Source organism: Ricinus communis, chromosome 7 (genome assembly GCF_019578655.1).
Source record: "Ricinus communis isolate WT05 ecotype wild-type chromosome 7, ASM1957865v1, whole genome shotgun sequence".
Classification (NCBI taxonomy): Eukaryota; Viridiplantae; Streptophyta; class Magnoliopsida; order Malpighiales; family Euphorbiaceae; genus Ricinus; species Ricinus communis.
In genome coordinates, this window is record NC_063262.1 from 16,314,670 (window position 1) to 16,338,774 (window position 24,105).

At 32.6% G+C, this 24,105-nt stretch overlaps 2 protein-coding genes, 1 long non-coding RNA gene and 1 other non-coding gene across 4 annotated transcripts; all 4 read right to left on the minus strand.

The window, feature by feature from the left end:
* Positions 1–9,637: 9,637 nt before the first annotated feature.
* Positions 9,638–10,105, minus strand: LOC107260821. The gene has a single exon (XM_015715565.1). It carries the CDS (start codon positions 10,103–10,105, stop codon positions 9,638–9,640), a length of 468 nt encoding a protein of 155 aa, XP_015571051.1.
* Positions 10,106–11,768: 1,663 nt separating this feature from the next.
* LOC8287607 lies at positions 11,769–13,331 on the minus strand. Its single transcript, XM_015715564.1, has 3 exons — positions 13,198–13,331; positions 12,263–12,405; positions 11,769–11,962 (listed from the first exon to the last, which is right to left on the minus strand). The coding sequence occupies exons 1-3, from the start codon at positions 13,329–13,331 to the stop codon at positions 11,769–11,771; spliced, it is 471 nt and encodes a 156-aa protein (XP_015571050.1).
* A 2,759-nt stretch (positions 13,332–16,090) lies between these two features.
* LOC125370500 lies at positions 16,091–20,936 on the minus strand. Its single transcript, XR_007216532.1, has 2 exons — positions 20,135–20,936; positions 16,091–17,555 (listed from the first exon to the last, which is right to left on the minus strand). It is a non-coding gene; the product is annotated as an uncharacterized LOC125370500 (long non-coding RNA).
* A 1,651-nt stretch (positions 20,937–22,587) lies between these two features.
* On the minus strand, positions 22,588–23,376 carry LOC8287605. Its single transcript, XR_007216567.1, has 2 exons — positions 23,088–23,376; positions 22,588–22,969 (listed from the first exon to the last, which is right to left on the minus strand). It is a non-coding gene; the product is annotated as an uncharacterized LOC8287605 (transcript).
* Positions 23,377–24,105: the final 729 nt, after the last annotated feature.

A 24,105-nucleotide genomic window follows, 5' to 3' on the forward strand; every position in this document is an offset into this window, starting at 1 on the left:
TATGAAAAAAAAAGATATATATATATAAAGCCTTGGGAGGCTAAAGCCTAGAGAGGCTATAAAAGTGTATAATGTGAGATGAGGCGGAGCAGCTTACGTGTGTGATATGTGAGGATGAGGCGGAGCAGCACATTAAAGGGGATCCACAAGCCATGAGAACTAACCATAATTGTTGAATTGTATTTCTTCTATGATGGTTGTAATGAATTGAGTAGAATGGTATGACTTTATACCTAAACTATGAATATCATGGAAAGTTATGTGATTGGGTGGAAATTGTATTAAGTGTATGTGATATAGATTATGTTGATTATTTATTTACTGAACTGGAGGCTCACCCCTCTCCAAAATTTTTCTTTTCAGGTTTGTAAATAGTAGTGCATCCGTTGGTTGTATGCGAAGTCTAGCTTTTAGCAGTTCTGTCAAGTTGGGCCAGTTTTGTGAAGTCTCCTCCTGATGCATTTTTGTATGCAGTTATGTGATATATATGGAAGTATGCCTTATAAGGCATAAGAAGATGTTTGTAATACTTGTTAAATGATGTTTAAGTATAATCATATGTTTATATGTTAATAACCTTGTGTCTGGATTCTTAACAACCTATATATTGACCTATCTACCTGTAGTATATATTCTACGACGCTTGTATGCTTCCTGGCTAATGTTTATTGGTTAACATGTGATGGGGGTGTTACAATTTATTCCTGCATCTCCCTTAGAACTTAGCTTGTAGCTATTAGTTAGTTTAGAAATTATTCATCATTCATTTTAGGTTAATATAACAAAGAACAAAGGAGTAACTCTGGGCTTTCACTTTCCTGAGGAATACGACCTTGATACTCGCCATTAGTGCTAGACTGCATTGATAGGTACACTGCCTTAGATTCTAGCTAAATAAAGTAGCAACCATCAAGTTTTTGGCGCTGTTGCCGGGGAATGTTTGAAAACTAGAGTGAAATTTGCTATTTGTTACTTTAGCCATTTTTTTATTATTTTATTTTATTATTTTTATTTTTATTTATTTATTTATTTTATTTGTACATATTTATTTAGTTTAAGTTTATGATTCAAGTAGTGAATGATAAGGAGGTTCAATGCTTAATTCAAACTCTTTGTATGACGCATTGGAAAATGGGATCAGGAACCAAGAGAGTGCTATAAATTGGGATACCCGTGCAACCTTAACAGCTCGAGTGGAATCATTTTGCAGGGCTACCGATCAACTCTCCACTCCCATTCTTTCATCTCAAGATTTTTATAAAATCTGTTGTGGTTTACATTTGAGTAATGATTGTCCATTGTGCAGTGATTTTGCTCATTGTTCTTATAACTTTGAACAGGTGAATTATATGGGAAGCTGGCTAAATAACTCGTATGAAAGAACCACCAGGATTTCAGCAACTACATCAGCAGCCTAGTCTTGCACCTTCAACTCAAGATGAAGAGTTAGTTTCAGAGGAGCTGATGATAAGGTTCGTTGCAAACCTTGATGATAGATTCCAACAAACAGAGAGGGTACTTGAAAGTCAACAAGCCTCAATTGAGAACATAGAGCATCAAGTAGGCTTGATCTTCAAGTTACTAGCTGCAGAACAATTGCGAACTCCATCAAACACTATTGAATCCGTGGAACATTTGAGCGCCGTCACTTTGCGTTCAGGTGAGAGATTTTCTAGTTTATCTACTATGTTTGACGATGATGCTTATGTGCAGGACGATTCTTTGAACATGGAGATAGAACCAGAAAAGGAAGAGGCGAACATGATTCCTCTGAAAGACTACCAACAAAAATGTATAGTTGATGAAGCTGAGTTGCAGTTACAGGAATTTTTGGTGGATTTTCCACAAGTCCTTTCGATGATGGAAGATGAGCACGAGTTATCCAATGAAGTAGTCTTGGAGGAGCTCGAGTTCCTTCTAGCAAGTGAACCAAGCCAAGGACTATAGAAAACCATTGACATTCCTGAAGAAATTGCCCAACCTTTGGTCCTTCCAGTTGGTGAAACTTCAGCTTTCAAATTGGAAGAGCCCCTAGAGCATCATGACTACGTGCAACTATATGAGGAGCGAGTTTTACCCATCATATTGGCAGCCTGCTTGATAGTCGAGAGGAGGAAATTGACGATTATCCCTCTAAGTGGATACTTAAAGCCATTTGCTTGGAAGAAGGATGGATGGTCGTCGATCATGCCCGTTTGCTTTTCACTGAGGCCAAGGACATCTAGGCAGACAACGATTCCGAGTCTGAGTCAGTGGGTAAGGGCAAGGAAGCTCGGGTATAAGAGATGAAACAAGAGAAGCAAGCACCTAAAGGCCGGGATGCCGTATTGCTAGAATTGTGGAGGAAGGAGAAGAAGACAACTGATGTCTAGGAGCTGTTGATGCATTCATTAGACCATACAAAGGCTTTGATCAAAGCCTTATCTGGTATAAGTGTTAGCATATGAGAAGATAATCAAATCGGACTCTGCACTGAGCCGATCGGCTTTAGGGCTTTGGCAGGAGATTTTCGATAGTTCTTCCCTCGATCCTAATCATGTTATTAATAATTAAAACATTTACCAATCAAATCATTAAAGAATTATATATCTAATTTAACATCCTAATCATGTTATTAATAATTAAAGGAAATAAATAAATTAAAATCTTACATGTTCCTATTATTAGATTCAATTCCTAGTAATATTATAACATGCAATCATCCACAAAAACCATTCTAATCATATAAAAAACATAAATGAATAACCCTAATCATGTTCTTAGGAAAGCATAAAAGAACCAGGTTTAAGAGATGATATGGATGATGAAGATGTTGGAGAACCTTTAGGCCGTCACTGTAGTTGGTTGCTCTACGAGTCTCAAGAGACGATGATGCAGTTGAATCGAAGATCGGTTGAGAATCTAGTTCTGCTTGGGATATGAAAAGGCTTTTGTCATTCTTCTAAAAAACTTTCTAATTGTCTTAGTTCTTTCTTAGTGTCTTAACTCTTTGTATTTTTTTTTTAAAAAGTGTATCGACTGCTAAAAGTTTCTAAGAGTCAATGTGTGTAGCTATAGCTTAGAATTGGTATCCCTCCCCCTAGACCTAGAAGTTAAATCTGTATATATAAAGCTATAGTTTGGAAACCCTAGAAACAAATCGATATGTTTTAAGTTTGTTTAGAGATTATCTCTCATAAAATCAAATAAAATTCAGTATTTATCCATAAAAATCCTTTTAGAAAGTCATTTTGGACATTAAAATGACGTCGATCGGCTTAGCATATAGCCGAATCGGCTTTGTGTAGTGCCAGTTGGCTCTAGGCAGTGCTGGTTGGTCCAAAAATCAGATTTTTGTGTCGTATTTGAGTATTTTTCACTTTAAAATGACAAAATAAATAAAAATACATCTTCTAGAATGTCTTATTGATAAATATGAAAAAATTTAATGGTTTTCAGAATATTTTCAATATTTATCGATAATTATCTTTAAACAATTTGATAAGTCCAAAACTATGTTTTTTAATTATGGATAATTATCAAACAAATCAGAATGTATATCTAAGTCTCTAGGGTTTCCTTAAACCTTTCCCTATAAATAGAAAAGAAAACCTTAGGCTTAGGGGGGGCAACTAAGTATAAAATGATTGGTATGATTTAAGCATAAGTATTGTGATTTTCAAAAGTAAACACAAAACCCATTAAACACTCTAGATTCCTACCCCATCTTTGGATTAACTTTCTCCTTTACTCCTTAGACTCAAGGATATGCACATATGCTGACAATCTGAGGGTTTCAGAGCATCCACATCATCGTCTTTCCCTTCTCTTCTAATTTTATTTATTGTCTTTTCATGTTTTCATTCTCAGGAACGTGTTAGGATTTTATGGTTTCTTTCTATGATTGTTATTCCTTTTAATGTTATATTTGTTATAATTAGATTTCTTGCATGATTTATATGTTTTATGATATGCATGTTTCTTAGATTTTGAAATGGATAACTTTTATGTTCTTGGGTTTTGAATATGATAATATGAACATGTAGGGTTTTGAATCTGATAATATGATTTTATTGGATTTTGAATCTGATTAGTCAATGAGTAGGTAAACATAATTGATTTATATTTTTATACAATTGAATTAGATTTTAGGGTTATATAATTGATATTTGGAATCTGTCTTAAAATATTATATTTGCCTACTATTTATTATACTTTTTTAGCTTTTGTATCTTTTTAGGTTTTCTAGTTAAATTTCATGTTTTTTATGCTTTTTGTTTCATTTTACATGTTTTGATCTATTTTCTACCTTTTGTGCATGTGAAATCGATTCTTGGATATGAGAAACTAAAGGAAAATTGCAGAAAGACCATATAAAGCCCTAGAGCCGATTCAGCTCTGCGTTGAGCCGGTCGGCTGTATGCCCTAAGCCGATTGACTTTGCACATCTTGGCTCCCGATTTTTGGATTTTTAATGTATTTTGGCGATTCCATGTTCTGTACTTAGTTTTAGGCAATTTTCTTTCAGTTTTTAGTTGTAGGAAGAGTTATAATAGCTAGATTTAATTTTTCTGCACTTTTACTTTTATTTTTTGCCTTACTTTGGATGGGTGCCTAATATATGTTGTGTGATTACATAATTAAAACTGGATATATAAATATTAGGCCTTAAAATTGGACTTGGCATGAAAACTGTAGTTTATTAGGTAAGTAGATGGCAAATTTGGCTTTAATCTATTATCTATATATACTTAGGGGACTTGCCTTATTTTAAATTGAACTAATTAGGTCACATTAGATTTAAAATCACCTAATTGGGCCTTATCATAAAAAGTAGTCCATTATGTTTAAGGGCTAAAATCCAAAGCATAATTTATAATTGGGCTAGAATAGGAAGGCTTTGTACATAATTAACTAGTAGATTAGATTAATAACTACAAATGTGGGATTGGGCTTAATAAAATGGGCTAGACTTAGGTGGACCTCACATACTTTAATGCTTAATATGTAGAAATATAACTATTGCATTTATAGGGAATAGCCTGTTAAACAATAAAATTAGAGATAAAGATACATAAATACGGAAGTTGGCTTCCAGATGCATCTCTGGATTTGTGGCGTAAGCTTTCTTCTGGAATCAAGAAATGTCATTGTCAACACCCATTTTTCGAATATAGATATCGAGGAAAAAACAGAAAAATCTATGATGAGAGTTACTGCTTTCTCGAGTCTCGGGAGGAGAAGGACATGTGAATCTGAACCTAAGTTCGAGGTTAATCCAGTTGGAATTATCTCTTTGGAATAAATTTGGACCTAATTGCTAGAAAAAATTAAGTCTGGGGGTCAAAGTGGTAATTTTTACAATAGGGACTAAACTGCAAAATTTAAGACTTCCTCTATAGAGCCAGTTGGCTCTACATAGAGCCGATCGGCTCTTCATAGAATCGATTGAATTTTAACATCCGGATGTCGTTTTTCTAGACGATTTTATATTCAGATACAGATTCTAGAAGGTTTCCTTGACGATAATCATCGTTTTATAAATAATTATTTAAATTTTAAATAAATAAATTGAATATTTATCAATATTTCCTAAAATTTATATCTTTCTTTAGGGTTTCCTTTAAAACCGTATATAAATAAAAAGAAGTGTTTAGGATTTCAACAAAGAAATAAAGAACTAAAATTTGGGTGTGAGTTAAATCCATATAGAGAAAACACAGAGAAATAAAGAACAGAGAGAAAATCAAAAAGAAAAAGAAAGAAAAACACTGTCAACCTTAGCTATCATTAGAGAGTAAAAGCCATTGAAGAAAAAGCCATTTTAGGAAATAAGTCACTTAAGAAAGAGCGTTTTTGGAATCTTTTTTTTCAAACTACAGAAGAGTTTATAAAGCCAGATCCAACTCTAGATTCCTACCCAGTTTTCAATTTAACTACATCCTCATCGCCCGAGACTCATAGATCCAACATCCATGGTGACAACTTGAGGGTTCCTTCCACCATACATCTGCATTCATCATAAAAATCAGTTCTTTCATTCATTCTTGTGTTTTCTATATTATTTGTTTTTAGAAACATGATTAGGGTTTAAATCTATATAAATATGATTAGTTTAGTTTCTTTAATTAATATGCATGATAATAGAGTTTTGAATTTGATATTAAGAACTTAGGGTTTCTTTGAGATTTGATATTTTTCCAATTAGAATTTTAGATTTTATTAGAAACATGTTATATGGTTAATATTTAGATCTATTTGTTAATATGATTAAGTAATTAAATTTGTTAAAACACAATTCTTCTATTTTAATTGCCTTCTGTTAGTCTATAAGATTTAGGGTTTTAGGGATTTAGGGTTTTGATTAGCTTCTGTAACTTTTTATTTTGATTTTTTTTATCTATTTTATCTCATTCTAATTAATTTTTAATGTCTGTACATGTAAATATCGGCTTTGAGGGTGCGAGATTATACTTGAGATTGAAGGAAAATCGATAAAAACCTATTTAAGGACCCTAGAGTCGATCGGCTGTTCAAGCCAGATTCCAGATTTTATATATTTTTGACATATTTTGATGTAGTCTCGGCCTCTATATAGTTTTAGGTCTTTCCATTTTTGTAATCATAGTTGTAGGCGGGTAGTAATAATTAGAGTTTTTCTTTCTTGTTTTGTTTATTTTTATTTATTATATGTTAACACAATACATGATTAAGTGACTGGTAAATTAAAATGGGCCATATAGATTTAGGGCTAAAAACTGATCCAACATGAATATGGTAGTCTCATAGGCTAATTAATCTTAACCAGGCCTGAAACCCTAAAATTCAAGTAGACTAGCAGGCTTTGACATGTTTAGTTAGGGTTGAAATCACAATTAATGAGCCTTTCTCATAATAAGTAGTCCATTTGTCTTAAAAGGCTGGAATTCTAAAGAGCATAACATGTAATCGGGCTAGACTAGATGGGCCTTACACATAATTGGTTAGTAAACTAGATCAATAACTTAAACATGGGCTGGGCTTGAATAAAGTGAGCTAGACTTAGGTGTATTCTATGTTGCTTTGGTATGCCTGTGTATAATTTGCTTGCATTTATGGGGAATACTTGGTTAACCAATAAATTTAAAAACTAATATATACAAATAAAGAAGTTGGCTTCTAGATCCATCTCTAGACTCTATAGCATAAGCTTCCTTATAGAATATAAGAAATGCCATTCATTAGTAAAAGTATCCCGGTGATTACCTGGGGTGGCGACTCCCATCTCCGAGCTAGTCTCAGTGATTAGTTAGCATGTTCCTGATTAGGTTGAAAAATTTTACAGTGTCGTAGTCGCTAAAGACATTTAGGTGTGCGCCCGAAACCTCCACCTACAATGGCAAATCCACTAGGGATAAAAGAAGCTGATTCTAGTGTATGTTTGTCTTTCATTTTATTATTAAAAAAATATTCTTAGGTGTCCAACCAAAACCCCCTCCTAAAGTTGCTACTAAAGCTCCTTATGCATCTAAATCTACTTCTAAAGTAGTGAGGTGTTCAGGGTGAATTAAACAAAAAATGTTTTCTCCAACACCTCTGCAGACCCTTTGAGCCTTTTGGATTCTTCTTCCGACTAGAGTGAGGATAAGTCTTCTTCATCTTCTTCTTAGATGAAATGCTCTTATTTTCTTGTTTTTGATAAGTAAAGCTATATATGTAAACACTTAAATATTTGTTTTAGTTTCCATTGTAGAGTGAAGAAAACTCTTTGCCTCCTAATGTTGGTGATGTTTCTAGTGGAGGTCAACCATATGAATTAGATGATGATGATATTGAGACTGAGATCGATACTGGTGGTAACCTGTTTGACCAGTGTATTCCTGACCCTCCCTTTAAGAGGGGTGCCCCCAAAATTCTAAGAGCGTTGATGCTCCTACTCCTTTTGTCTTTCCTGAGGTATTTCTCACTTTTTTGGAACCTTTTTTATTTATACTTCACCCCTCATTACTCTGATGTGATATATTATTTTTTTTACTTCATGGCTTCTATACCTGAATGTGTTAATCCTCTCTCTGGCCTCGATTTTAGATTTCTCATTAAGGCTTCTTCAGATTAGAGCTCTATATCTTCTCTTCTTTCAGAGGCCTCCATCAAGTCATCTAAAGTTAACCTCCAGCATTTGTTAAGCCTTGACCTGATGGGTTTGAATGAAGCCCAGCAGCAAGTGGTTCATTCTTCTTTCCAAACCTTGAAAGTTGTTGTTGCTTCACCAGAAGATTAAACCCTGATTGGGGATATTGCTTATGAAGTTAAAGTAATGTTTTCTTTAGCCCAAAAGATACATACTAGCATTTCTAGTCTCTCTCAGAGAATATTGCCTTTAAAGCTTTGGAGGATAGCTTTGATGTATTGACCATCACGACTGGAGCTGCTTAGTGCTTACAAAAGGGTTTCAGATGCCTATGAGTAAACTTATGATGAGCTTCATACTTTGAGGGCTCAGGTAATCGCAAAATAGGCCAAACTTGTTGAACTTTTGGCCGAGAGTGAGAAACTAAAGACAGATTATGAAGCTACTTCTTCTAAGGTTGTTATTGAAGGTCAAAAATTAAAAGCAAATTACCCTTCTATTCAATCTTGTAATGAAGAACTCGAGGTTGCCCAGGCTATTCAGGACTCCATGTGTTAGAGATGGAGTAGATTTATTTCTCCTTTGTCCAACTACCTTAAACCGTAGTACATTTATTCTTTTGGTATTGATTCTTATACTCTCTTAGTTTCCTGAGATGGTTTTTTATACTTCATTGGTGATGGCCGTCTTTTATTTTGGATTATCTAAAGTTTTTATACTCCAGTTTTCTCTAATGTTTGATCAAGCTTTGATTTTCAATTTTTGTGTGTTTGTATTTTTTCTCGGAAGATGCGTGGCCTTGTTTCTCTCTTGCCACTTTATGCAGCCATTTCACTTTTCCTTTCACGTACTTGCATTACAGCCATATCATCTGCATCATGCAGCCATTCATTTCATACAGCCACTTTTCATCTTGCAGCCATGTGTTTGTTGTATATCTCCATATTCTTATTAACTAAAAATATGATAAACACAAATATGATAAACAGTGAGAATAGAATAAGTGGCCATAAGGCCTACTTTCATTCATTTTCAATGGCTCTAAAGCTGACTTACAAAATAAGACAAAAAACAAACTAAAGCCTAAATAGATTAAGCAAAAGAATGGCCATATTTTAGCCTTGCAATTCTCTAAACAACTGAAAATATTATTTCAAATCCCCAAGCCGTGGATTGGCTTTACATCCCAATTTCCTCCTTTCCCATTATCTCCCACATGGTAGGAAAATACTTTTTTAAATATTTATCGTTGATGTATCTTCTATGAGGTTCGTCTTTTAAATTAGACAACCAATACGCATTGCCTACTAATACCTTATGAATTTTAAATGGTCCTTCCTAATTTGGAGACCATTTGCCCAACTCACTATCCTTCATTCCCACTGGTAATATTATTTTCCAAACTAAATCTCCTTTAGCAAATGACTTTTTCTTCACTCTTTTGTTGTACAGTTGGACTACCCTCTTTTTCTGGGCAATTAAATTATTGAGAGCCTGCATTCTTTCTTCATCTACTTGTTCTAATTCCATCATCATGGCTTCATTATATTACAAAGGCTGAAGAGCATTCTGTTTTACTACTCTTAATGAAGGCACTACTATTTCCATAGGCAACACAACATCATGACCATAAGTGAGGAAAAATGGACTCATACTTGTAGAACTTCTTTTGGATGTCCTATAAGCCCATAGGGTTTCAAAAAGAATTCTTGGCCAGTCCCTTAGATTATCTTCTAACATTTTCTCCAAAATTCTAATGAGGATTTTATTTGATGCCTCTGCTTGTCCATTGGCCTGTGCATAGAATGGGGTAGACTTGATTACTTTTATCCTATAATCTTTTACAAATTCTTTCATGTCTTCCCTAGTGAACATCGTTAATTGATCAGTAGTGATGGACTGTGGGATGCCAAATCTATGAATACCATGTTCTTTTATGAATTGAATCACATCCCTTTGCTCTACTTTCTTCATAGGAATTGCCTCCACCCATTTGGTAAAAAAATCAGTTGCCATAATAATGAAACTATGACCCTTAGATGAAGCTGGGTAAATTTTACCTATTCAATCGATGGCCCATCTTTTGAATGGTCATGGCTTGAAAATTGAATGTAGTTCATTCCCTGGAGCTTTCTAAATGTCTCTATGCTTCTGACACTGTTGACACCCTTTTGTATAGTTTATACAATCTTTTAAGAAAGTTGGCCAAAAGTGGCCATGTCTCCTAATTATCCATCTCATTATCACCCCGCTTGATGTGCTCCACAGATGCCTTCCTGTACTTGTTTCATCACCTCTATTGCATCTGGGAATCCTAGGCATCTAAGCAACAACCCATCATGACCTCTCCTGTAGAATTCCTCTTCTAACAAGACATAATTCTGAGCTTGCATCTTTATCTTGTGAGGCATTTTCTTTCTAGCACACTTAAGATATTTCTTTAAATCACTCCTCCAGTCTTTAACAATTCTTGCATCCAAACTAAAAGTTTCCACGTTAATTCCTCTCTCAACTATTAAGGGATGCATTCTTTTTTCTACCACAATTAATTTATTAGTAAGCTCTTCACTCATCTTGATGTCTGAGGCTATCTAAGCTAGTTCAACTGCTTCCTAATTTTCTTCTCTAAGTATATGTAAGAAAGAAACTTTCTTAAATGAATCAATAATTTGAGTAGCAGTAGTAAAATAAGGAGCTAAAGATTAACTACTACATTTATACTCTCTTAATAATTATTTAAGGACTAGTTGAGAGTCTCCAATCACCATGACTTCTTTTGCTCTTAGCTCCTATAGAATTTCCAACCCAATCACGAGCGCCTTACACTTAGCTTGGTTGCCGGTACAATCAAATGCTAAATTGAATGATAATGCTATTTTTGTTCATTTGGTGATGTTATGATGACTCCTGCCCCTGCAGATTTTCTGTGCTTGATCCATCAAATTTTAGTATCCATGTTTGGACCTCCATGTTATTCATTGGAAATTCTTGCTATTTACTTTCTCCAAACTTTAAGGACGGGTGGTCAGCCAGAAAATCAACCAATGCCTGTCCTCTCATAGATTTTTGAGGAAAATAAAAAAAATTAAAATTCAGTTAAAGCTAAAGACCATTTACCTATTTTCCCTGTGATAAGTGGCTTGCTGAGCATGTATTTTACCAAGTCTATTTGAGATAATACGTACACCCTTGATTTAAGGAGAAAATGTCTTAACTTTGTACAAGCAAAATAAAGTGCCAAACAAGCTTTCTCAATTAGTGAATATTTGATCTCAATAGGAGTTAAAAACCTACTTAATAGTAAATAGCCTGCTCGTGACCCATAGAGTTGTTTTCTGCTAACAAACAACCTATAGATTTATTTGCAGCTGACAAATATAACTTAAGTGGAAATCCATCTCTCGGAGGCATTAAGACCGTCAGTTTTGTCAAAGTATTCTGTGATTCTTTCAAACGCCTTTTGATGGTGATCCTCCCATTTGAACTCTTCTACTTGCTTCAATCTCAATAAGTTTGAGAATTCTTTGGTTTTTATTTCCAAGTTAGAAATAAATCTCCTTAAATAATTTACTTGGCCCAAAAATCTTTGTGGAGGTTTTGCTTTAATAATTGCCTAGGCTTTATTTTTGTCTACCTCCACTCCTCGTTGATGCACCAGAGAACCTAGAAACTTTCCTGCCTAAACTCCAAAAGCACATTTCAATGGGTTCAACTTTAGTCTGTGCTCTCTTATCCTCCGAGAGCTTTTCTTTAGGTGCTTCACGTGGTCAGTAGCTTTTTTAGACTTTACTACTATGTCATCAATATAAACTTCCATATGATGACCTAGCATATCATGAAAAATGGCATTCATGGCCTTTTGATAAGTGGCACCTGCATTTTTTAATCCAAAGGGCATAACAAGCATTTAAATGTCCCTATTGGTCCTGGACATCTAAAAGCAGTTTTAGTAACATTATCTACAGTAATTAAAATATGATTATAACCTAAATAACCATCCATAAGAGATAATATTTTATAAGTAGTAGTAGCATCAACTAGCATGTCTACTATAGACATTACATACATATATCCTTAGGAGTTGTTGTATTTAAATTTCTAAAGTCAACATATACCTGTAGCTTTTGATTCTTCTTCATAACAGGCACAATATTGGAAAGCCACTAGGAATACCTTGTGGTCTAATGAAGCTTGCTTTTAGCAATTTCTCAATTTCATCCTTTACCCTGAGTTTGATTTCTTTAGACATTCTCCTGGCTGGTTGTTGATATGGCTTAAATTCTTCCTTGATTGGAAGGCGATGCTCTACCAAGCTCCTGCTCAATCCAGGCATTTCTTCATAGCTCCATGTAAAACAATCTTTGAACTCATGTAGAGTCTCTATAATTTCTTTTCTCAAATCTTCTAGTAATAATGTGCTAATGTACATCACCCTTGGTTCTTATGAGGTACCAAGGTTAACTTCCTTTAGAGGATCATGTACTCCTGGTTTCACATCTTCAAGTTTTTGGGATGCCATTGCTAATCGTCTACATCAAATTTTGGTTCTTTCTTAAAGATTACCTCAGCTCCATCCACCTCTTGAGAACCAACTCAAGTTTCTCAGAAATTGTTGCTTTTTAAATATAGTGGCTACAGCTGCCGCCAACTCCTCATTAGAGTGCTCAGTCATCAATCTTCTCTATGATGGACTGAGACATCAGCATGTGGGGTTACGATGGTTGTGGGTTTGAGAAGTGCTTTAATCTGGCTGTCAATTTCTTCTCTGCACATATAAACATGTTTAGGATCTCCATTCTTTTTTCTTCCTGTGAATCTAATTGGCCCAAAATCTAAATCATAAATTTTGGCTTCTATTGCATCTGAACAAGTAAAAAAAGGTTTTCTATCCGCCCATACCACCTCCACATCATTGCCCTTCTAAAAAAGTAAAAATTGGTGAAGGAAGATGGTACACACCAATTGGCATGAATCCAATCTCTCCCCAATAAAACATTGTAACTAGGAGAAGAATTTACAACAAAGAAAGCGGATGATGAAGTCTTACTTCCAGTAGTAATAGCACACCCATAAGGGGTAGGGACCCTCCTAATACAAAGGTGCCTTACATCAATTGATCTTCCTGCATGTTATCATCAGAACTCCCAATAGAAGATAACAAATCATCATCCTCATCAGAGTTACCTATATCTTTAGTGGCCTTTCTGCAGAATTTAGATTTTCCTTTGCTTGGAGTCTCCATTATTCCCTGTTTTCTTTTTTCCTCAGCCTTCTGTCTCTGTATTCTTCTTTTCTAAGTCTTGTCAACGATACCTCGGGGAACTTTTCGTGCTGCAACCTATACCACTAATAACTTGGTTGCACTCTAGGTGGTACAATAAACCTGGCTTGTCCCCTTGAAACTTTAGACTTTGAGAAGAAAATGGCATTCTCTTCTGAAGCTCTTTGGAAAAAGGGGTAAAACAAAAAATCTCTTTACTTCTTGATTCTCTTTGATGGGTAAAAACCTCTTAGGAGCCCAAACTTTATCAAACACCTTTCTTGGGTTGAACCTCCACCTTCCTTCCCTTCTTTTGCTCTGCCTTTCTATTTAACAAGGTTCTTAGATCAAACACTGTAGTGTTGATTGAAGCTACAGGTGGGAAAGGATCTTCATCAATAAGCATGGCCTCCTTTTTCTCTTGTAATTTTAGGATTCCTTTATTAATCATGTCTTGAACCATATTCTTGAAAGCCCAATAGGAGTTAGTTGCATAATTAACAATATTATAATACTTATAGTAGTCCTTTCCCTTAATCTCTTCTTTAAGAGGAAACTTATGATCTGGTGGAAGCTTGATGAATTTCTCATTGAGTAAGAAATCAAATATCTCTTCAATCTTAGAGACATCAAACGTATACTGTGGAGATGCATTACTAGCGTAGGATTTTTTCCAAGTCTCAGGGACCTTCTTCACCAAAGATGGGCAAAAACTTCCTGTATTACAGAAATCTGCTACTGCTACTTCTGGAGAATTGATATCCTGATAGTACGTCCCCATATTAGATTTCTTCTTTTGATTTTCTTCTTTGAATAGTTCTTCGTATTCAGCCACTTTTGCTGCGAGCTCGTAAAAATCCCAAGACTCCATTCCTTGAAATTTCTTTCTCAGTTCAATATCTAATCCTCTTTGTGCCATCTTCATAAATTTTATCTCAAGTAAGAAAATTTTGCATCTATTCCTCATCTTTTTAAACCTGGCAATGAAGAGATTGGTAGTCTCCCCTACCCTTTGAGTTATCCTGGACAATTCAATAATGCATACTTCAGGTTCAACCCTGAAGAACTGAGAATGGAACTATCTCTCCATTTCCTGCCAAGTTAGAATAAAATTCTTAGGGAGAGTAGCGTACCATGTGAATGCAGCACCAATTAAAGAATTTGAAAATAACCTCAATTTGAAATTTATAAAATTTTCATAATTAGCCAGTTCACCACACTATATGATAAACCCAGCTATGTGTTCAAGGGTTGACTTCCTCTAGCTCTTTATGAGTTTATTATGAGCTTCCTCCATATACTTTTGAGCAACCTCTACTTGCATTCTGAAAACATCAATCATAGGATTTTCATTCCTCAATTTGAACTAAAGGTAATATTTCACCTTCTTCTCCAACAACAGCATTTCCTGTTAGAGGGATAAGTGCCTCACGTGATTGGACATCTTGAAGCACCATGTTCTTTTCAATCTGCTCCATAATGTGAGGAACAAGGCCTTTTGTCCTGCTTCATCAGCAGTAACTGGCATCCTGGGACCCCATGATGTCCTTTCCAGTAATGCTTCTTATTTTAAGTGCCATAAGCACTAGTTCCACCGAGCGTGCTAAATTATGTTTAGTGAAAAATTGAATGTTGAGCGTGCCACATGTGTAAGGTACAAGAACCATTAAAACTGAATTGCGCTTTGACTTCTATAATCAGAGTAATTGTGAATTCCTAAGCTCTTTTACCACAATTTGCTTAGATCCTCAAGGCACCACAAAAATCAATTAAATAGTAAATGATTGGTATTTAGTTTGCTAGGGAATTGTATAAACATTGAATGTTTAGGATGAGCTGAAAACTTGTATTAAATTGATGTTTGAAATAAACATAAGGACAAGGAAATGATTAAAAAATAAAACTTGCTGGAAACTAAAAGTATTTGCAGAGAAATTGTGTTTGAGATATTTGAGTTTTGCAGTAGTGTTGTTGATGTCGATCCTTTTTTTTTCTTGGATGTTGCCTTGCTCTTTTTTATAGAGATCCATATGTTTCAGTTTACTTAAGTATCTTTCCCCATGTTGTGTGCCTTCAGGACCCATTATCTCCTGCTTCTTTGGGAAATGGGAGTAACTGACTCTCTTCTCTTTCCACTACTCCTTTTTCACGTGCCTTTGTTAACCTCCCACTATCCAAACAATTAATTTAGTTAACCTAATTAAATTAATCTGATTAATTATTTAAATAATTATAGATTTTGATCTTTTGGGCTTTCCGTTTATTTTTTGGCCCAACAATTATTTCTAAGCTCAACATCCTTATTAAACATTTTATTGTTACGATATTATATTTTATTTTAGTACCTATTAGTAGAGGTTTTGACAATTTTATGTTTAAAGGTGTTTTGATGCTTTCTTTATTATTCAAATATGATGAAATCCTTTAGAGCAATTACTATTAAGATCTAATAGTTAAATTTTATTATATTTTTCATTGAGTTGTATGAATTATCAAATTTAAACCACTATATTAATGGCAAATGTACAATAAATAACTATGGAGATTTGAATTCGAACCCTAAAGAGCTAACTTACAACAAAATTATTGTTTTTTTCAAATAATATCATAGTTACATATATATATATATTGTTGTTGAAGGAATAGAGGCCGTTTCGGCTCTTGGAGAGCTCCGTGACCGTTCAAGGGAAGGTCCACCAATGATTGATAGGCCATTCCCCCCTTATCCGTCTCTTGATCCCCGGGTGGGCGTCGGCCGGTCTTTCGACCAGATCCCCCTAAAAACCGTACGTGCGGGTGTCCCCGCATGCGGCTCACGCCATTCGAGGTGGTCCAGCCTAGCAGCTAGCATATGGGGGCAAAGTTCAACACCACATGGGAAAAATCGACAGTAATCCTGGCACAAGCTGCGCTATACATCGTTAGTAATTTTCGATTCCTCGGGTAGTCTCCTCTATAAAGGCATTCCAGCTTATATATATATATATATATATATATATATATATATGTGTGTGTGTGTGTGTGTGTGTGTGTGTGTGTGTGTGTTGCTATAACTTAACAGAATTAAGCACTACTTTAGTGGCAGACTATACAATCACTATAGTGACCTGAGTTTAAATCCTAGGGAGCAAGTTTACAATAATTTTTTTATTTTAAATACTACAAGAGTTGAATATGATTTATTGGAATCAATAGTAAAATACCTTATGGCAACTAAGAGGGGGTGAATTGGTTGTTTACAAAAATCAATTTTAATTAAAAACTTTTACTTTGAAAAGCTTGAGTATTAAAACCAATATTTGCATAAGCAAATAATCAAAGCAATTGAACAATTCTCAATATAGAATGCAAGAATAAATTAAAACATATAGCAAATATAAATATAAAAAATATAAAAGTGTAAGAAAGAGAGATTCAAACACAAGATTTATAGTGGTTCAACCAACTCCTTGCCTACATCCACTCCTCAAGCTTCAGTTGAGATTTCCACTATCAATGATCTTTTTACGGGTGCAAGATCAAACTCAAATATTTTCAAGCTCACATTCAAACTTCTTACAAGTGTTGTGATGGCTAACACTCGAACCTAAGTGTTTTTTTATGGCTAATACTCAAATCCAAATATTTTTCAAAGGCTAACACTCAAACCTTCAAATTCAAGTGTTTTATTGCTCACACTCAAACCAAGTACTTTTCTATGACTAACACCCAAAACTTCAAATCCAAATATTTAATGGCTCACACTCAAACCCTTACAATAGAGAATAATTTAGAGAAGAAAGAAATCAAGTTCACTCTTACAAATATAACTCAATAGTAAAAAGTAGAGTGAACTTACAACCCTCAAACAAAAGTATTTCAACCTGACAAATGAAACACAAGAAGATTTGATGATGAATTCTATGCTCAAAGATGTAAGAAGATGTTTTCCACTTGTATTTTATCTTTTGAGAGCTTAAAAACCTTCAATTTAATGTTCCAAGTGAGTATTTATAGTGTTTTTCCTCCATACAGCAGTTACAAAAATTAGTTAGCTCAAATTTCTCTAACAACTATAAAAGCGTCATTAAATGTACTGTCAGCACGAATTTCATTGTCAAAAAATCCTTGTCGTGGTCGCAACCTCTACTGGACTATTTTTGCTCTTTTTTGTAGTCGTGATTTTTATTACTTCATGATTTTATCTTGATCTTCATCTTGGAATACCTATTAAAAACAACAATATTACACAAAATTGTTAGTAATAATAATGTTTTGCATCATTAAAAGCACATACAAAATCTTGGGATTAATAAATAGATTGAGAAGCGATTTTATAGATCAATAGCTCCAATTACCTTTTCTAGTTATACCTTCTATATTTATTTTTTATATTTTTCTTTTATTATAATAGTGCACCCATATAAATGTGGTTCTCTCCTACTATTACAAAATTGTGGATATTGAAACATATCTTGCTCATCTTATGCATAAATACAAAATTTCTATCTGCAATTTGTAAATAAAATATTTTTTAATCAAATATGGATATTACTAATTTAAATATAAGTCATTAAAAAATAACCTAACAAATTATAGTCCCTGGTTATATGAATTACCATTACCTTTGGTTATATCAAATCACCATTAATTCTAGGTGTAATACAAAATCACTATTGTTGGAATAAGATCCTATTGTAATAAGTCAAGAAGAGGTTCATATTTATTTACTCAGTTACAAGCATTCCCTCTCCAATTACATGACCAAGCATTCGGTTATTTACTCAAATTTCAAGCATTTCCTCTCTAATTTCATAATATTCAGACTTTTCTACTTTACTCTCATTAATGTTTTCATTACAAAAATAAGGTTTTCTCCAATTTGATAAAAATAAAATAAATATAGAGAACCTTTTTGAATGAGTCAATTTGTGATGTCCCTGCCCGAACTGGGCCTAACTATCTAATTTGCCAATTCTCAATCTTCTCTTTTTCAGACTATAGAGTTTAGCAGCTTGAAGCTCTAACTATTACTGCTTTAATCCTGAACTAACTCTTAAATATCCTACATAAAACTAATGCTTTAATCCTGAACTAACTCTTAAATATCCTACATAAAACTAATGGGAAATAGGAATGAGTAAGACTCAGTGAGAGAATAAAAAAATAAAAAAGGGGAACAAACAAGGATTTAAATAAAATTCATACCATATTATGTTATCCTTGAATACTTTTCTACTAGATAAAAATATTGTTATTATTCTGAATATAAATATTTAATGAAAAAATATTTTAGTTGGGCAAAAGAAATTTACAAAAATAATTAAAGAAAGAATCATCCGATTTATCCAGCATATGCCCCAAAAGCATACATTAATCCCCTAAAAGACAAATCCCCCAAAAGACACCATCTAGCATACGCCCAAAAGCAATGTGTATACTAAGCGATGTCCCAAAGAAAGTATCATCTGATTACACCCAACATCTAATGTGTGATTTTATAGGTCACATAAATAAGTGTATATCCATTTATCCGGTTATGTAAATTTATATTCATTTATAAGATAAAATTTAAAAACCATTCTCTATTCCTAAATTTTTATAGAAAATAATTTGGTTCAGAAATGCATTTAAACTAAGTAACTTTCCATAGAAACATTTCAACAATTCATAGGAATATTATTATAAATGATATATTACTCAAAAATACAATGTTTTAAGTTTATCTACTCATCTGGTATGCAGGACCTAACCGACTGTACCTTCACTCAATTTTCTATTAATTTCCTCCGAATTGCTATCTGAACGCACAATCCTAAAATTCACGCATAAACATATTTTAGAAATAAATATTAAATTCTATTTCTAATAATCCTTGACCAACATTTATCACTAAAATCTAATTCTACTCTAGCATAATTCTAGTTATTCCCTTTCTATTCCAATTAATAAATTATACCAGAAATTCGACAACACTTCCCCTATAATACATACTAATTTTCTTTATAAAAACGGATCCAAAACCTACAAGAAAATTCACACAACATATCTCATAATAATTTCCATATGAGACCTCCAATAATTTTACTAGATTCAATCTCTCACTGATCAAAACAATTTATCATCCACAACTACTCAAAAATTACTTATACCCTATCTAGATACTTTTTCAGCACAAGAATTTTCATTATATTTACTTTCCTCTATATTGATCAATAACTAAATTAATAATTATTATTATTTCTATTTATTTATTTTTAATATTATATTTATTCACTTGCTATTATAATTAATCTCGAGTATTCAAAAATAATAACTGACTTACCTCACATATCAAACATCATAACCAAACTAATTATTTCAGTCCAAAAATCTTAATATCATATAGCTAATATTAATTCCACCTATTTTTTCTAATCAATTAAATTTAAATTTACTACATTTATTTATTCTAACAAAATATGATATTTTTTATCACATATCATTTACTCAATATTAACACAATCAAATTTAATTATAGACTAATCACCTAATTAAAATCTAATTTATGAAAATTCTGGCTATCGCTTATTGACCCTCTAAATCTTATATTCTAATTAATTAGCTTCACCTTATTAACATTTATAAAGCAACTAAGTGTAGAGTTTTATAAAATTATCACAATACTCAAAATTTACTCCATTTCATTAACACATATTTTATTTCTTAAAAATACTTACATATATACCTTAAATCATTTTTTTCCAATTAATACTGATATAACTTTTAATTAATAATTTTTAAAATTAACAGGCTAAAAGATTTACCCAAAGCCTCCAAGAGTCCGATCGACAATCCGAGGTGCCTAAAACTCGAAATAATTCGTAGAGAATGAATTCATCTTCTATTTCTTTGATCCAGTTTCAGATCATCTCAAAATCTCACCGACAATTCTCAACTGTTGATTTCTAACAAAGTCTGATCGGGTATGAAATCGGTGTCATTAGAAAGCTTGTGACAAGGAGAGTCCGTTGGTGAGCTTTGATCAGCCTAACCTTGCCGAAAATGGCCAGAAGTGTCCAAAAAGCGAGCTGCCTTCACAATCTTTCCTTCATCGAAACTCTCCTCTCCAGCCACCTTTGTCAATATTGTTCCCCCATATGAAAGCCCATTCTCAAATGAGTTGATCGCCACCGAAATCAGTGGTTGTTGTTGCCGAAAAGCCATGAACAGTGTCTAAAATTTGTTGTCTTTCCTTGACGTTTTCCGCCACCTAACTGCTGCCATCTCCTCCATCGAGCTCATCGGTGTCTACTCCTTCACCAGTCGTGCCACCACGCCTCAAACCGCCTCATTAATGACAGCCGCACTCCCTGTCCTCTATCTTTTTCTTCGTCCCTTTCTCTTTCTTTCTTTCTTTTCTTTCCTTTTCTTACCCATATACCCATTTAACCCCTCCTTTTATTTCCCTATAACATTTACCCCTGGAAAATTCTGATTAAACACTCCAGGTTGCATTTGTTGATTCAATTAAGCCCCTTGTTGATATCATTGGGCCAAATTAAAATTATTATAAATATAAAATTACTTATTTATCTCTGTCCTTAATTACAATATTACCATAGTGTTTGTACCGACACAAATATTGATAGAAATACCATAGATGATATTTTTTCATTTAAATCATATTTTAAATCAAATTTTACTTTTAACTCCCCTTGTAAAATTAGATATTAATTTAATCCTAGTAACTCAGTAATTTAATAAATCAATGCAATATAAATTTAAACACTTAAATTATTACTATCATGAGGCATTATAAATACTAAATTTACTCCTCAATTAGGTTCTATATATTTAGATCATTTCTTAAAATAATATGGCCCCAAAATTGCAATTCACCTACTAATTTATAAATTATAATCTCATATTATATAAATAACATTATAAAATCACCTTATTAAAATAAATCATCATTTCTACTATTTTACCTCTGATTTATAGATATATTATTATTTAGTTTCAGGAACTTAAGTCTAATTATATGTTTTTAATTATATATAAATATATTATATATATATATATATATATATATATATATATATATATATGTGTGTGTGAATTTAGAAAATATAGTGTGTGACATTTATAGAAAGTAATTATCCCTTTATATGTCTTACTTAATTAATTAGTTGAAAACCAAACCAATTTAATATAGTTTAATAGATTTTTTTTATTTTTATCTAGCATTAAAAATCTTTTTATAAATCATCCAATTTAAAATAAAACTATGCGACTCTAGTCATATATATTAATTTATAAAAGTTATACTTTTATTATTATTATTATTATTATTATTATTATTATTATTATTATTATTATTATTATTATTATTACTGCTGCTATTATGATACGGTGTTACACAATTAACTAAGCCAAATTTTAGATAATGTAATAGAATTAACTATTAAGAAGGGTACATGCCTTAAATTCAAACTGGAATTCACTATTAATAGGAGTGTACATGCCTTAAATTCAAACAAAGATTTTGGCCATGCAAAGATATTATATCCAATCTAAATTGCCTTTTTCTTTTCATTTATAACACATAAAAGTTATTTAAAAATTAAATTGTCCTATTTTATTTTTAGTAAGATTTGTAGGTCAAATCTTTAGCAAGATTTATTAACTCAACTTCATATATCTCTTTTTTATATTATATTTCATAACATAATTTTTTCATGTTTACAAAAATTTAAAAAACTAAATTTCCATAATTATAAAATAAATAAAAATAACTAATTGAATAAATTTATACTCTATTGTAATTTAATTTGAATATGAAATAAACTATTTTTATCCCATTTAATTTAATCATTTATAAATTCATGTATAATTTAATACGTCCAAAATTAATTACTTAAATTGAATCTATAACTTAACATATAATAAGCTCAAAATCTTTTTTAACTCAATGACCTCAAAATTAATCACTTAAGTTGAGCACATAACATCTCATTTAATAGGTTCAAATTTATTCATTTAAATTGAGCCCAAAACATTAAAGAAATTTACCACATGTTTCAAATTTAATAAGTGAAAGGACCCATTAACTTGAAAATTTATCCAACAGGTTAAAGTTTACCTTCTTTTTACATATTATAACATGTCGAAATTTCCAGTGTAAAATATATGGGGTGCATGCTAGAAGGATTCATTTTCTGAACATCATCTCTTGAAATCTGATATAGAAAACGGAAAATGAAAGACAAAAAAAGAATTGAGAAGTAAATCATGCTTGGTCTACCAAGCAATATTTTCTGATTCATAACAATTTTCAAAAGTGAATTACGAAAAATAGCAGCTGAAACTGTCTTAAATTCATAAAGCAACACAGAGCATAAATTATTTTCGAGTTTTACTCCTAACAGCCTCTCAGTCCTAGCTAAAAAGAGTGGCTGTTAGGTTGTTGCATATGTAATTGCACATCAATTAACAAAGCTTAGTGCAAAAACAGCGGCGACGGACTCCTTTGCACCGTCCACCGGAGAAAGCTTCATTCCTACACACCATGGCACAGTTGTGGTCTCTCAGGCATGGTCCCTTAAAATAATGGCTCTGTGATTCACAGACCCTAGCCTCAGTTGGTACGATCGCCTCTTCTGCCAATAATAGACACATCAGAATAGTAATACTAATGATAACAACAATAATCTGTCAATCTCCTGGATACAAAACAAAAATGAGAAAAGAAACTTGAAAATGCTGTTGCTATCTTACGAGATGCCAAGACAATGAGCAGCAGCAAGAAAACCCCAAAGAATCTCTTCTCCATGTTTGTTCAGGGCTGTTCAGGGCTTAGCTCTTTCTCCACTGCAGGTTATGTATGGCTTCCAAGTGCTAAATGAGCTACACTTTAATGGGTTCTTCATGTATCCATGCACCCATATATAACCCCATAAGCCATGATCATATTCGGATGTGTTTAGTGTAAAACAAGAATACTTTCACGTGAACTGCAGGTTAGGATAGCTTGTTCACATGCTATCCTACTCATGTTCTTGTCTTGTTTCCTGGTGTGCGCTATCATTGCTCAGTTTATAAAGCAGATCTCGAGACTCGAGATGCAAAAGTAAATTATTCTTATATAAAAGTAAGAGTACATTACGGTAAATTATTAAAGTAACACTTTCATACTTCTTGTTTAAAATTTAAATTTAATGGTCGTTTTATTTATACTTAAAATATTTTTAGTTAATTAATCTTATCAAATGACTAATATGTAAAATATATTTAATTTGATCCCTTGAGTTTGATATTCTATTTTAAATTTAATAAGTAAATTACTTTTTTCAGTGATTAAATTCTTGAATTTGGTGGTTTCAAAAAAAAAACCCATTAACTTGGTTATTAACTAAATTATTTTACAAAAAGCTTAAATATAAATAGATAAAATATAAATATCAAGTAACATAATGCATAAAAATTCATAATTATTTATTTAAAATTAAAATAAATTGTAATCTTATTTTAATTTAAATAAAAATTGCGTCTTGAGATTTTATTTTGTGGAATGACTCTTTATATTATAAGACTAACAAATATAAAATTTACCTTAGAGATGATCTTGTCTAGTTTGCCTTTTTTTTTCTTTTTAACTTACTTTCACTTTTTATGATTCACCTTTACCAAAATGACACCATTTTTTATTCCGCATTAAAAAAAAAAGTCGAATGATCACTCATTAAAAAATAAATAATAAAAGGCATGACTAATGATTCAGTAAATTATTTTGAAT